The sequence below is a fragment of the Scyliorhinus canicula genome, chromosome 1 (genome assembly GCF_902713615.1).
Source record: "Scyliorhinus canicula chromosome 1, sScyCan1.1, whole genome shotgun sequence".
Taxonomy (NCBI): domain Eukaryota; kingdom Metazoa; phylum Chordata; class Chondrichthyes; order Carcharhiniformes; family Scyliorhinidae; genus Scyliorhinus; species Scyliorhinus canicula.
Window position 1 is genome coordinate 100,673,376 of NC_052146.1, and position 14,048 is coordinate 100,687,423.

Below are 14,048 nucleotides of genomic sequence, written 5' to 3' on the forward strand. Positions count from 1 at the left end.
CCACGGCCTTTACTTTGAGCCTTTCCTTGTTGCTCTAATCGTTTGATTCTTTGTTTAGACTTGTTTTGCACTGCAGAAACGTGAACTGCCATAATGGGGTCATATTTTGCCATCAACTGCACTGTAGCTAAGAAATTGCCATGATTCATAACCTCATTATCTAGAGTGTAGGCCGATTCATTTCTGTGACCTCGAAAAGGAAGTGCAGCACGGGAGCATTGTTGATAGCATAATTGCTTCACAGCTCCAGGGTCCCAGGTTCGATTCCGGCTTGGGTCACTGTCTGTGCGGAGTCTGCACATCCTCCCCGTGTGTGCGTGGGTTTCCTCTGGGTGCTCCGGTTTCCTCCCACAGTCCAAAGATGTGCAGGTTAGGTGGATTGGCCATGATAAATTGCCCTTAGAGTCCAAAATTGCCCTTAGTGTTGGGTGGGGTTACTGGGTTATGGGGATAGGGTGGAGGAGTTGACCTTGGGTAGGGTGCTCTTTCCAAGAGCCGGTGCAGACTCAATGGGCCGAATGGCCTCCTTCTGCACTGTATATTCTATGATTAACATCTTTATGATGTCTATAATCCTCATGACAATACTTCTCTGCTTCAATACTTCTTCTTTCCTTTTAATTAGTGATGCTGCAAAAAATGTATCTAAAGTGCCATCATTAACCACACTGATATATTGCTGAGCATTTCTGACATGTGTTGTTGTCAATTTACGTAATGTCAAGCTCTGGCTAATACGCCTGTAGTCACTAAAGCCACGTACAAAGGGTGATGGATTACAAGTGTTGGGAAACTCAAAGGCTAAGCAGTATGAACAATATAAGCATCTATTTTCTTTGTTATATGTTAGCCATTTTCGTGGGACTGAGTCATTCATAATTTTCCTCTCATACAATCGAGCATCAAATGGCAGATCATCAAGTGGCTGAAGTGGATGTTCAGCAAAAAACTGTTTTAGCTTTGCTCGTGATGGATATTGGAAGATTCCAGTAATTGATCTTTCATTTTCTTGCGTAGGTTCATTTACAGGATGTGCTTCAGAAACCAAGTCATTTATGCTTGAAGGAATATCTGATTCCCTGTCACTAGTTGAAGCTATGTGTTCAGATATTGCAACTACAGGCAGTACAGATACCGGAACAAGGAAGCCAGAAGAAATATTGGGCCTGGGTTGATTAGTAATGGATGCACTTGTATTTGTCTCTACATTCAAATTAGCTCTTCTCTGTTCTTGTAACTCGCATGTCATTGCATCATCGCCATGAGCATTGTTTCTTGCTTCTTGATTATTTGTTGCAGAACTGGATATTGATGTGGATTGTGCTTGTGGTATTATAAACTCTGTAATAGGCCTGCATCGCTTGGCTGATTCCTTCCTTTCTGCTTCTTTTTGTTCTTTGCGTTTTAGTGACCCAGATTTATGCTTTTACTTTTCCATGCTGGTAGGGGTAATGTTCCTGAAATAAAAACTTAATTAAAAATAGCCCACATTGGGAAAAATGAATATTGATGATTGCAAGAATAACTTGAAGGAATGCCAGATAAACCCCTACTTGATAAAAAATATAAAATAACTTACTTACACTTCAATAGGCTATGTTCATTAGTCAATACTACTGTGGCCTATGCAGCTTCAGAAGAGGAGACAATCCACTGTCCAGTGTTCACACCAGCAAGCAACTGAGACAACTGTTGAAACTTAGAAGTTTGGTCCGACTATAGTAAGACATTAAGAATGGTCCTACGACCAAAGTTAACATGTCCAGTTTGATACCAGTGTAGTGTTACAAGTCGCAACCCTTTGAGTTTACCGATCATGGCTTATCACTTCAATATCTTTGACCTCATGATTCACGGTCAAAGGTACCGCTTTTCCTTTTCGGTGACCTCACAACCCTATGTACTGCTTGATATCCTTTCAAGTTGCCGATCATCTCAAATCACGAACTGTAACTTTATCTTTAAATTCACACACTCTTGCTGAAAACATGGATTTCCAACTATGTCTGACCCGGGTGAACCAGCCCCCCACCCCCCCCCCCCTCACCCCCCCCGACTCCTTTTCACATCCATTTAACACTGCTTCATTCCTTCATACACTGAGTGATTATTTGTTTGTTTCTTTATTGCATTTTTATTTGGTATTGCTCTTTTTAAAAACAATTATATTTTATTAAGTTAGAATACAAATCTCAGGAAAGAAGTTGGAGATTTATTTATCTAATTAATTATAATTTTTAAGGGCCTTTCAGAGATTCACGGGCCCCTTCTTGGCTCTCCGGGCCCCAGACCGATGTACCGGCTGAACCAAGACTACTGCTTGATATCCTCTGAAGTTGCCGACCATCTCAAATCACGAACTGTAACTTTATCTTTAAATTCACACACTCTTGCTGAAAACATGGAATTTCCTTAATTATGACCGACCCGGGCCCCCCTATTCCACATCCTTCCACTACCTCCCCTGCTTCGTTCCTTTTCATGCACTGCTTATTTGTGTCCTGTTCTCTTTTTTTTCTTATTCCTTTTTATTACTAAAACAGTTGTCTGTGTTTGTTTCTTTATTGCATTTTTATTTGATATAGAGGGCCCACTTCATCAGGGGCCCACTTGCCATCGGGCAAGCTGACACCTTGGCCAGTCCGCCACTGCCCAAGAGTGCCGGAGCGCATAGACGGGAGAGGACGAGGAGTTTGTAGTTTTTGAAAACCCTCCCCTGGACCGTGAGGTCCGCTATGCAGCACCTGGTGATCTGGACGGAGTGCGAACCCGAGGCTAACTCGATCTTATGTTTGACTGGGTGGATGGGGAGCGCGCAGCGTCTTACCGTGTTGGGGCGGACAAAACTTTCCATGCTCCTGGAGACCAGTGGGCATTTCGTCTCATGCCCGTTGAGCTGGATCGACGTCGTTGTCTTGGCGAGCGTGCGTGGTCGCGACTGGTCGAGCGTGATGGAAGCAAGTCGTGGCGTGAGTTCCAGATCATCCTCGGTGGCAAAGCTGGCAGGGCCTTCCGTGTTGGCCCAAGATGGCGGCGCCCAGGACCCAGGGGTCCCAAGATGGCAGCGCCCAGGACCCGCACGTGGCGGCCGGGGCCCAAGATGGCGGCGCCCGTGGGACCCTCGTGGCGGATGGGGGCAGGGTCAGCAGCGTCTGCGGGCCGGTCAGGGCAGCCAGGAGCGGGGGTAGGGAGGACCGTGGGACTGTTGGGGGGGGCCGGGAGGCGGGTCGGAGAGGTCGGTGCGCGGCGCTGGGCCCGGGAGGGCCCTGGGGGGGGGGGGGGAGTGATCCGCGGTTGCTGTGCGGAACAGCAGCGACCGACTTGGTCTGGCAGACCACAGCGTAATGGCCCTTCTTCCCACAGCTCTTACACAGAGCGGAGCGGGCCAGGCGGCGGTGTTCTGAAAGGCCGCAAAAATAGCAGCGGGGCCCCACTAGCTTGTCGGAGCGTCCCTCAGCGCAGCCCTGGGGGGGGGGGGGGGGGGGTCGGGGTCAGCGGAGGACGGAGGTGGCGCGTGCCATGAAGCCCAAGGGGTTGCCGCGCAGCCAGGAGCAAATGCGTGGGCGTTCAGGTCGGCGACCTCCAGGGAGGTTGCGAGGGTCGTGCCTCAGCTAGGCTGAGGGCGTTCTTTTTCAGTAATCGCTGGCGGATAGAGGAGAATTGCATGCCGGCAACGTAAGCGTCTCTGATTAAAAGTTCAATGTACTCTGTTGCAGAAACTTGGGGACAGGCACAATTTCTCCACAGAGCCGTGAGAGCCTGGTAAAACTCGTGGAGGGTCTCACCAGGGAACTGTTGTCTAGTAGTCAGGAGATGCTGTGCATATACTTAGTTGACCGGCCGAAGAAAGTGTCCTCTCAGGCGATCCGTGGCCACGTCATAATCGTTTCCGTCCTCAATCATTTGAGTATAGCGCCGTGCCCACGCATGAGTGGAGGATGTGGAGATTCTGCTCCTTGGTGGGCTTGCTGGCTGCAGTCGTCAGGTAACTGTTGAAACACGCCAGCCAATGTTTAAAGGTTGTAGGCGCATTCGAAGCATGCGGGCTGATGCGGAGGCAGTCAGGCTTGATGCGTAGCTCCATTTCAAAATTCTAGCTGATTAAATTGATGTACCATCAATTGGACTCGAGACACGATGAAGGTCCAAATTTAGGCTTTAATCAGCTAGATGTTAGCCCGGTGGTCGACTACAGTGAAAGGACGACCGCCGGGAACTCTGGGTACTTATACACCGCCTCGGAGGCGGGGTCTACTTGCCTCTCGACCAATTGGCGAGCAGTCACATGACTAGTCCCAGCCAATCAGCCGAGAGGCACATGACCAGCCAGAGCCAATGGGAAGCCAGTGCTCTGCATCAATGGCAATGCTCCTATTCATTCCACCACACCCTCCCAACGCCCCCCCAGCACTCGCTCTCACCACCCCTCCCAACCCACCCAGCACTCGCTCTCACTACCCCTCCCAATGCCCCCCCAGCACTCGCTCTCACCAGCCCTCCCAACCCCCCACCCCAGCACTCGCTCTCACCACCCCTCCCAATGCCCCCCCCAGCACTCGCTCTCACCACCCCTCCCAATGCCCCCCCCAGCACTCGCTCTCACCACCCATCCCAACCCCCCAGTACTCGCTCTCACCACCCCTCCCAACGCCCCCCCCCCCCCATCACTCGCACTCACCACCCCCCCCAAGCACTCGTTCTCACCATCCCTCCCCGGCACTCGCTCTCGCCACCCCTCCCAACCCCCCAGCACTCACTGTCACCCTCACCACCCCTATCAACCCCCCAGCACTCTCTCTCACCCTCCCAACCCCCCCGGCACTTGCTCTCCCCTCCCCCCGGGCACTCGCTCTCTCCACCCCTCCCCGGCACTCGCACTCTTACAGCTCTCGCCACCCCCCTCCCCCGGCACTCGCTCTCACTACCCCCCCCCCAAACCCTCCCGCTCCCCTGCCCCCTCTCTCCCCACCCACAGACTGCGGGCATGCCATCTGTTCTCCTGCGGGCACCCCCCACGCCGGTGACCTACCTCCGTGCTGAACGGCGTCAACCATCAGCACTGGTTGACGCCGTTAAATACCTGTCTTGATTTACGCCGATGTGACCCGTGGTCACGTCAGCGGTACTTCGGCCCATCCATCCAGGAGAATACGGGCAGCACCGGGACCCATAGCCTCCCGCCGGCCCCCGCCATTCCCTGAGGCGGGTGGTGGGATTAGCGCCACGCCGACGTTTTTCCGGTCAGAGAATTCGGGACACGGCGGGGGCGCGATTGACGCCGGCCCCGGGCGATTCTCCGACCCGGCGGGGGTTTGGAGAATCCAGCCCCCGGTCATCCCTCAGTTCTGTGATGATAGGCTGGTTTCAAACATGATATTGGTTGAGGCGTCGGGTGGGGATGTGGCCATGAGAGGACAGTGGCGATTATTGGCTTCAGTTAAAGAGGAAAAAATTTATCAGTGTTGACTAATTGTTATCCATTAATGTTTGCGAAAGCTGAAATGAAAACAAAAAAGGCTGGAAAAAGTCAGCATCTGTGGAGAGAGAAACATAGTTAATGTTGGTGCAACACCTACTTTAGTTTTTTCCAGCATTTAGTTTTTATTTCAGAATGGGCCTCACGGTAGCATGGTGGTTAGCATCAATGCTTCACAGCTCCAGGGTCCCAGGTTCGATTCCCGGCTGGGTCACTGTCTGTGTGGAGTCTGCACGTCCTCCCTGTGTGTGCGTGGGTTTCCTCCGGGTGCTCCGGTTTCCTCCCACAGTCCAAAGATGTGCGGGTTAGGTGGATTGGCCATGATAAATTGCCCGTAGTGTAAGGTTAATGGGGGGGATTGTTGGGTTACGGGTATGTGGGATTAAGTGGGGTGATCATTGCTCGGCACAACATCGAGGGCCGAAGGGCCTGTTCTGTGCTGTACTGTTCTATGTTCTATGTTAATGTCAGCATCAGCAAGGTTTTTTTTATCTCCTGAAGCGGTGTGCCTGTGTGTGTGCATATGTGACCTCAGTCTGTGAACACAGTATAATGCTTTGCTGTGATTGTCCCTCGGTAAAATACCCCTCAATACTGTCCATTCAGGCTTGCAGATGAGTAGAGATTATCTGGGCAAAGTTAAGGGCAACAGGTACGTTTGGAAATTTGCACCAGGGAGAGGTTGATGTTCTATAGGAAGGGGAAACATAGTGTTGAAATAAAAAGAGGAAGTGCTTGGAATACTTTAGTCAGGCAGTATGTTTTCCAACATCTTACATCACCCTTTATGTTGCTTTGTTGGCTGAGTTCAACGTGTTAGGTAGAAATTTCACAGGAAAACTATAAACAGTGTCCTCATTGTCAACAGGTGGGTGCACATTTGATGAAGCATCCGGTCCGTGTGGCTATATCCAAGGCACGAATGATGACTTTGACTGGCAGCTCGTTCAGATTCATGATCCATATCAACAGACCCCTGATCTCCTTCAAGGTGAGTTGCTACTCCTTTAGCTCTCTCTATTTCCATGTTTAAAAAAAAAAAAAAAATTTTATTGAAAAATTTTGTATTTATATAACGACGAACCGCAATAAAATACCAACAATAACAATAATGATAACAGTCATAAACATTCACCCATCCTCAATGGACAACAAAACATATTAACAACAACTTAAATTAACACAATATCAAGTTAAATAACCATATAAAAAATAGAAACAATAATAAAGAACATCCCCCCCCCTCCCGGGTTGCTGCTGCTATTGACCAAGATACCTATGTTTGAGCCAGAAAGTCCAAAAAAGGCTGCCACTGTTTATAGAACCCTTGTACTGATCCTCTCAGGGCAAATTTGACCCCCTCCAATTTTATAAATCCCGCCATGTCACTGATCCAGGTCTCCACACTTGGGGGCCTCTTCCACTGCATCAAAATCCTCTGCCAGGCTACTAGGGACGCAAAGGCCAAAACACTTTCGCCTCCTGCACTCCCGGCTCCGCCGCAACTCCAAACATCGCGAGTCCCCAACTTGGTTTGACCCTGGATCCAACCACATAGAACATAGAACGATACAGCGCAGTACAGGCCCTTCGGCCCTCGATGTTGCACCGACATGGAAAAAAACTAAAGGCCATCTAACCTACACTATGCCCTTATCATCCATATGCTTATCCAATAAACTTTTAAATGCCCTCAATGTTGGCGAGTTCACTACTGTTGCAGGTAGGGCATTCCACGGCCTCACCACTCTTTGCGTAAAAAACCCACGTCTGACCTCTGTCCTATATCTATTACCCCTCAATTTAAGGCTATGTCCCCTCGTGCTAGCCACATCCATCCGCAGGAGAAGGCTCTCGCTGTCCACCCTATCTAACCCTCTGATCATTTTGTACGCCTCTATTAAGTCACCTCTTAACCTTCTTCTCTCTAACGAAAACAACCTCAAGTCCATCAGCCTTTCCTCGTACGATTTTCCCTCCATACCAGGCAACATCCTGGTAAATCTCCTCTGCACCCGTTCCAAAGCTTCCACGTCCTTCCTATAATGAGGCGACCAGAACTGTACGCAATACTCCAAATGCGGCCGTACTAGAGTTTTGTACAACTGCAACATGACCTCATGGCTCCGGAACTCAATCCCTCTACCAATAAAGGCCAACACACCATAGGCCTTCTTCACAACCCTATCAACCTGGGTGGCAACTTTCAGGGATCTATGTACATGGACACCGAGATCCCTCTGCTCATCCACATTACCAAGACTTTTACCATTAGCCAAATATTCCGCATTCCTGTTATTCTTTCCAAAGTGAATCACCTCACACTTCTCCACATTAAACTCCATTTGCCACCTCTCAGCCCAGCTCTGCAGCTTAATAAGGGGAAGTAGATTTAGGACTGAGTTTAGGAGGAACTTCTTCACCCAAAGGGTTGTGAATCTATGGAATTCCTTGCCCAGTGAAGCAGTTGAGGCTCCTTCATTACATGTTTTTAAGGTAAAGATAGATAGTTTTTTGAAGAATAAAGGGATTAAGGGTTATGGTGTTCGGGCTGGTAAGTGGAGCTGAGTCCACAAAAGATCAGCCATGATCTAATTGAATGGCGGGGCAGGCTCGAGGGGCCAGATGGCCTACTCCTGCTCCTAGTTCTTATGTTCTTATGTTCTTATGTTCTTATCTATGTCCCTCTGTAACCTGCAACATCCTTCCGCACTGTCTACAACTCCACCGACTTTAGTGTCATCTGCAAATTTACTCACCCATCCTTCTGCGCCCTCCTCTAGGTCATTTATAAAAATGACAAACAGCAACGGCCCCAGAACAGATCCTTGTGGTACGCCACTCGTAACTGAACTCCATTCTGAACATTTCGCATCAACTACCACTCTCTGTCTTCTTTCAACTAGCCAATTTCTGATCCACATCTCTAAATCACCCTCAATCCCCAGCCTCCGTATTTTCTGCAATAGCCGACCGTGAGGAACCCTATCAAACGCTTTACTGAAATCCATATACACCACATCAACTGCTCTACCCTCGTCTACCTGTTCAGTCACCTTCTCAAAGAACTCGATAAGGTTTGTGAGGCATGACCTACCCTTCACAAAACCATGCTGACTATCCCTAATCATATTATTCCTATCTAGATGATTATAAATCGTATCTTTTATAATCCTCTCCAAGACTTTACCCACCACAGACGTTAGGCTCACCGGCCTATAGTTACCGGGGTTATCTCTACTCCCCTTCTTAAACAAAGGGACCACATTTGCTATCCTCCAGTCCTCTGGCACTATTCCTGTAGCCAATGATGACCTACAAATCAAAGCCAAAGGCTCAGCAATCTCTTCCCTGGCTTTCCAGAGAATCCTAGGATAAATCCCATCAGGCCCCGGGGACTTATCTATTTTCACCTTGTCCAGAATTGCCAACACTTCTTCCCTACGCACCTCAATGCCATCTATTCTAATAGCCTGGGTCTCAGCATTCTCCTCCACAATATTATCTTTTTCTTGAGTGAATACTGACGAAAAGTATTCATTTAGTATCTCGCTTATCTCCTCAGCCTCCACACACAACTTCCCACCATTGTCCTTGACTGGCCCTACTCTTACCCTAGTCATTCTTTTATTCCTGACATACCTACAGAAAGCTTTTGGGTTTTCCTTGATCCTACCTGCCAAAGACTTCTCATGTCCCCTCCTTGCTCGTCTCAGCTCTCTCTTTAGATCCTTCCTCGCTTCCTTGTAACTATCAAGCGCCCGAACTGAAACTTCACGCCTCATCTTCACATAGGCCTCCTCTTCCTCTTAACAAGAGATTCCACTTCTTTGGTAAACCACGCTTCCCTCGCTCGACCCCTTCCTCCCTGCCTGACTGGTACGTACTTATCAAGAACATGCAATAGCTGTTCCTTGAACAAGCTCCACATATCCAGTGTGCCCAACCCTAGCAGCCTACTTCTCCAACCTACACATCCTAAGTCATGTCTAATGGCATCATAATTGCCCTTCCCCCAGCTATAACTCTAGCCCTGCGGGGTATACTTATCCCTTTCCATCACTAACGTAAAGGTCACCGAATTGTGGTCACTGTTTCCAAAGTGCTCACCTACCTCCAGATCTAACACCTGGCCTGGTTCATTACCCAAAACCAAATCCAATGTGGCCTCGCCTCTTGTTGGCCTGTCAACATATTGTGTCAGGAAACCCTCCTGCACACATTGTACAAAGAACGACCCATCTAATGTACTCGAACTATATCTTTTCCAGTCAATATTTGGAAAGTTAAAGTCTCCCATAACAACTACCCTGTTACTTTCGCTCTTTTCCAGAATCATCTTCGCCATCCTTTCCTCTACATCCCTAGAACTATTAGGTGGCCGAAAGAAAACTCCCAACAGGGTGACCTCTCTTTTCCTGTTTCTAACCTCAGCCCATACTACCTCGGAAGAAGAGTCCCCATCTAGCATCCTTTCCGCCACCGTAATACTGTCCTTGACTAGCAGCGCCACACCTCCCCCTCTTTTTCCCCCTTCTCTGAGCTTACTAAAACACCTAAACCCCGGAACCTGCAACAACCATTCCTGTCCCTGCTCTATCCATGTCTCTGAAATGGCCACAACATCGAAGTCCCAGGTACCAACCCATGCTGCCAGTTCCCCTACCTTATTTTGTATACTCCTGGCATTGAAGTAGACACACTTCAAACCACCTACCTGAACACTGGCACCCTCCTGCGAAGTCAAATCTGTGCTCCTGACCTCTATACTCTCAATCTCCCGTACCAAAAACTACAATCCAGGTTCCCATGCCCCTGCTGAATTAGTTTAAACCCCCCCAAAGAGCACTAACAAATCTCCCCCCCAGGATATTGGTGCCCCTCAGGTTCAAATGTAGACCATCCTGTCTATAGAGGTCCACCTTCCCCAGAAAGAGCCCCAGTTATCCAGAAATCTGAATCCCTCCCGCCTGCACCATCCCTGTAGCCACGTGTTTAATTGCTCTCTCTCCCTATTCCTCATCTCACTATCACGTGGCACGGGCAACAACCCAGAGATAACAACTCTTTGTTCTCGCTCTGAGCTTCCATCCTAGCTCCCTAAATGCTTGTCTGACATCCTTGTCCCCTTTCCTACCTATGTCGTTAGTGCCAATGTGGACTACGACTTGGGGCTGCTCCCCCTCCCCCTTAAGGACCCGGAAAACACGATCCGAGACATCACGTACCCTTGCACCTGGGAGGCAACATACCAAACGTGAGTCTCTCTCGCTCCCACAAAATCTCCTATCTGTGCCCCTGACTATTGAGTCCCCAATTACTAATGTTCTACTCCTTTCCCCCCTTCCCTTCTGAGCAACAGGGACAGACTCCGTGCCAGAGGCCCGTACCCCATGGCTTACCCCTGGTAAGTCGTCCCCCCAAGTATCCAAAACGGTATACTTGTTACTCAGGGGAACGACCGCAGGGGGGTCCCTGCACTGACTGCTTCTTCCCAGTCCCTCTTACAGTTACCCATCTATCTCCAGTCTTTGGTGTAACTACTTCCCTGAAGCTCCTACCTATGACCCCCTCTGCCTCCCGAATGATCCGAAGTTCATCCAGCTCAAGCTCCAGGTCCCCAACACGGTTTTTGAGGAGCTGGAGTTGGGTGCACTTCCCACAGATGAAATCAGCAGGGACACTGACGGCGTCCCTCACCTCAAACATTCTGCAGGAGGAGCATTGTACTGCCTTCCCTGACATCACCTCTAGATTTAAAAAAACCCAAGAAAATGAAAAAGAAAGGAAGAGCTTACCTGATATTACCTCAAACCCTGCTCCCGCTGAAAGGTAAGCAAATTTAAAGGCACTCACTCACCTTCACGACAGGCCCCTGCTCCCGCTTCCCAACCACCGTGGGGTGGGGTGTTGGTTAGAGAAGGAGGTAGGGTGGGAAACACTCACAAAGTGTTCCGGGTTAAACCAGGGGTGGGCAAACTACGGCCCGCCAAAGGTATTTCTGCGGCCCACCAAGTCATTAAAAAAAAAAAATATATATATTTTTTTAAATATTTAAAAAATTTTTTTTTAAGGTTAATGGAGGGGGGGGCTGTTGGGTTACTTACTGGTATAGGGTGGATACGTTGACTTGAGTAGGGTGATCATTGCTCGGCACAACGTCGAGGGCCGAAGGGCCTGTTCTGTGCTGTACTGTTCTATGTTCTATATGAGGCGCCCAGAATCATAACCGGGTGAAATAATTATTTTACTTAATATACTATGCGGCCCTTTGTGAATTGTGAATTTCTGAATGTGGCCCTTGCACGGAAAAGTTTGCCCACCCCTGGGTTAAACTGTCACTTGACAGCAGCCCCTCCACAAACCACCTTCAACTTAGGCTGACCGCACTGCACGTATGCAAATTTCCCCAGAACAGCTGATCAGTAGCTCTGCTCTGCTGCCCTCTGCTCGATGCTTTCCTTCCCTCAAACTCCTTGGGTCTCCTTCGCAGGTTCACCTTCAACTTAGGCTGACCGCACTGCACGTATGCAAATTTCCCCAGAACAGCTGATCAGTAGCTCTGCTCTGCTGCCCTCTGCTGGATGCTTTCCTTCCCTCAAACTCCTTGGGTCTCCTTCGCAGGTTCACCTTCAACTTAGGCTGACCGCACTGCATGTATGCAAATTTCCCCAGAACAGCTGATCAGTAGCTCTGCTCTGCTGCCCTCTGCTGGATGCTTTCCTTCCCTCAAACTCCTTGGGTCTCCTTCGCAGGTTCACCTTCAACTTAGGCTGACCGCACTGCACGTATGCACATTTCCCCAGAACAGCTGATCAGTAGCTCTGCTCTGCTGCCCTCTGCTGGATGCTTTCTTTCCCTCAAACTCCTTGGGTCTCCTTCGCAGGTTCACCTTCAACTTAGGCTGACCGCACTGCATGTATGCAAATTTCCCCAGAACAGCTGATCAGTAGCTCTGCTATGCTGCCCTCTGCTGGATGCTTTCCTTCCCTCAAACTCCTTGGGTCTCCTTCACAGGTTCACCTTCAACTTAGGCTGACCGCACTGCACGTATGCAAATTTCCCCAGAACAGCTGATCAGTAGCTCTGCTCTGCTGCCCTCTGTTGGATGCTTTCCTTCCCTCAAACTCCTTGGGTCTCCTTCGCAGGTTCACCTTCAACTTAGGCTGACCGCACTGCACGTATGCAAATTTCCCCAGAACAGCTGATCAGTAGCTCTGCTCTGCTGCCCTCTGCTGGATGCTTTCCTTCCCTCAAACACCTTGGGTCTCCTTCGCAGGTTCACCTTCAACTTAGGCTGACCACACTGCACGTATGCAAATTTCCCCAGAACAGCTGATCAGTAGCTCTGCTCTGCTCTCACCCTCGACACCGACCCACCACCCCCTTCGAGAATTCTTCCAGTGCCGGGCATGCCCAGAGCATATGGGCATGATTCGCTGGGCTCCCCGAACATCTGGTGCACCTGTCCTCACCCCCAAAGAACCTACTCATCCGAGTCATAGACATATGAGCCCGATGCAGCACCTTAAATTGGATGAGGCTAAGCCTCGCACATGAAGAGGAAGAGTTGACTCTCTCCAAGGCATCCACCCAAGTCCTATCCTCTATCTGCTCCCCTAGTTCCCCCTCCCATTTAGCCTTCAGCTCCTCCACTGATGACTCCTCCACTACCTTATAAATGTCAGACACCTTCCCCTCTCCGACCCACACCCCCGAAAGCACTCTGTCCATCGTCCCCCGCGAGGGCAGCAAAGGAAATTCCTCCACCTGTCGCCTAGCAAACGCCTTTACCTGCAAGTATCTGAACATGTTCCCTTGGGGGAGCCCAAATTTATCTTCCAGTTCCCCCAGGCCCGCAAACCTCCCGCCGCCGCCCCTCCCCCCCCCATCACCCATTTACGCACCATTGACACATTGACCGCCCAATAGTACCCCAAAAGGTTGGGCAGCGCCAGCCCGCCTCTATCCCTCCCTTGCTCCAGGAAAACCCTCTTCACTCTCGGAGTCCCATGTGCCCACACAAAGCTCAAAATACTGCTAGTCACCCTCCTAAAGAAGGCCCTGGGGATGAAGATGGGCAGGCACTGAAAGAGGAACACGAAACTCGGAAGCACCGTCATTTTGACTGCGCCCTCCCCACCAACGACAATGGCAACATGTCCCACCTCTTGAACACCTCCTCCATCTGATCCACAATCCTTCTATTTCCATGTCATGGATTGTGTAAATATATGGTTGTCAGAATCATAAAATCTCTTTGGGATAGATGATGATGTAGGTTGTTCCCTGGTCAGGATTTAAATATGTATTTTACCAAATGAACAAAGCAGAAAATTGATCTGTACATTTAAACAAAGGACAATTTGGAAATGAAAACTGATGTAAAGTAGCTATTCAGGTCCTCTGCCATTTCTTTGTTTTCTATTATTACTTCTCCAGCCACATATTCCAGTGGTCCAATGTCTATTTTTGCCTCTCTTTTCCCTTTTATATATTGAAAAAAAACTCTTCCTATCTTCCTTTATATTACTAGCTAGCTTGCACTCATATTTCATCTTCTCCCCCCTTA

The 14,048-nt window shown here is 49.3% G+C and overlaps 1 protein-coding gene across 1 annotated transcript in view; it reads left to right on the top strand.

Moving 5' to 3' along the window:
* The window catches only part of LOC119975033 (receptor-type tyrosine-protein phosphatase U-like), a 1,028,343-nt gene that overhangs the window by 228,248 nt on the left and 786,047 nt on the right, over nt 1-14,048 (top strand). Inside the window, exon 3 of the mRNA XM_038814894.1 lies at nt 6,345-6,467. Coding sequence (XP_038670822.1) covers nt 6,345-6,467 — 123 coding nt within the window. The remainder of the gene's footprint in view (nt 1-6,344; nt 6,468-14,048) is intronic.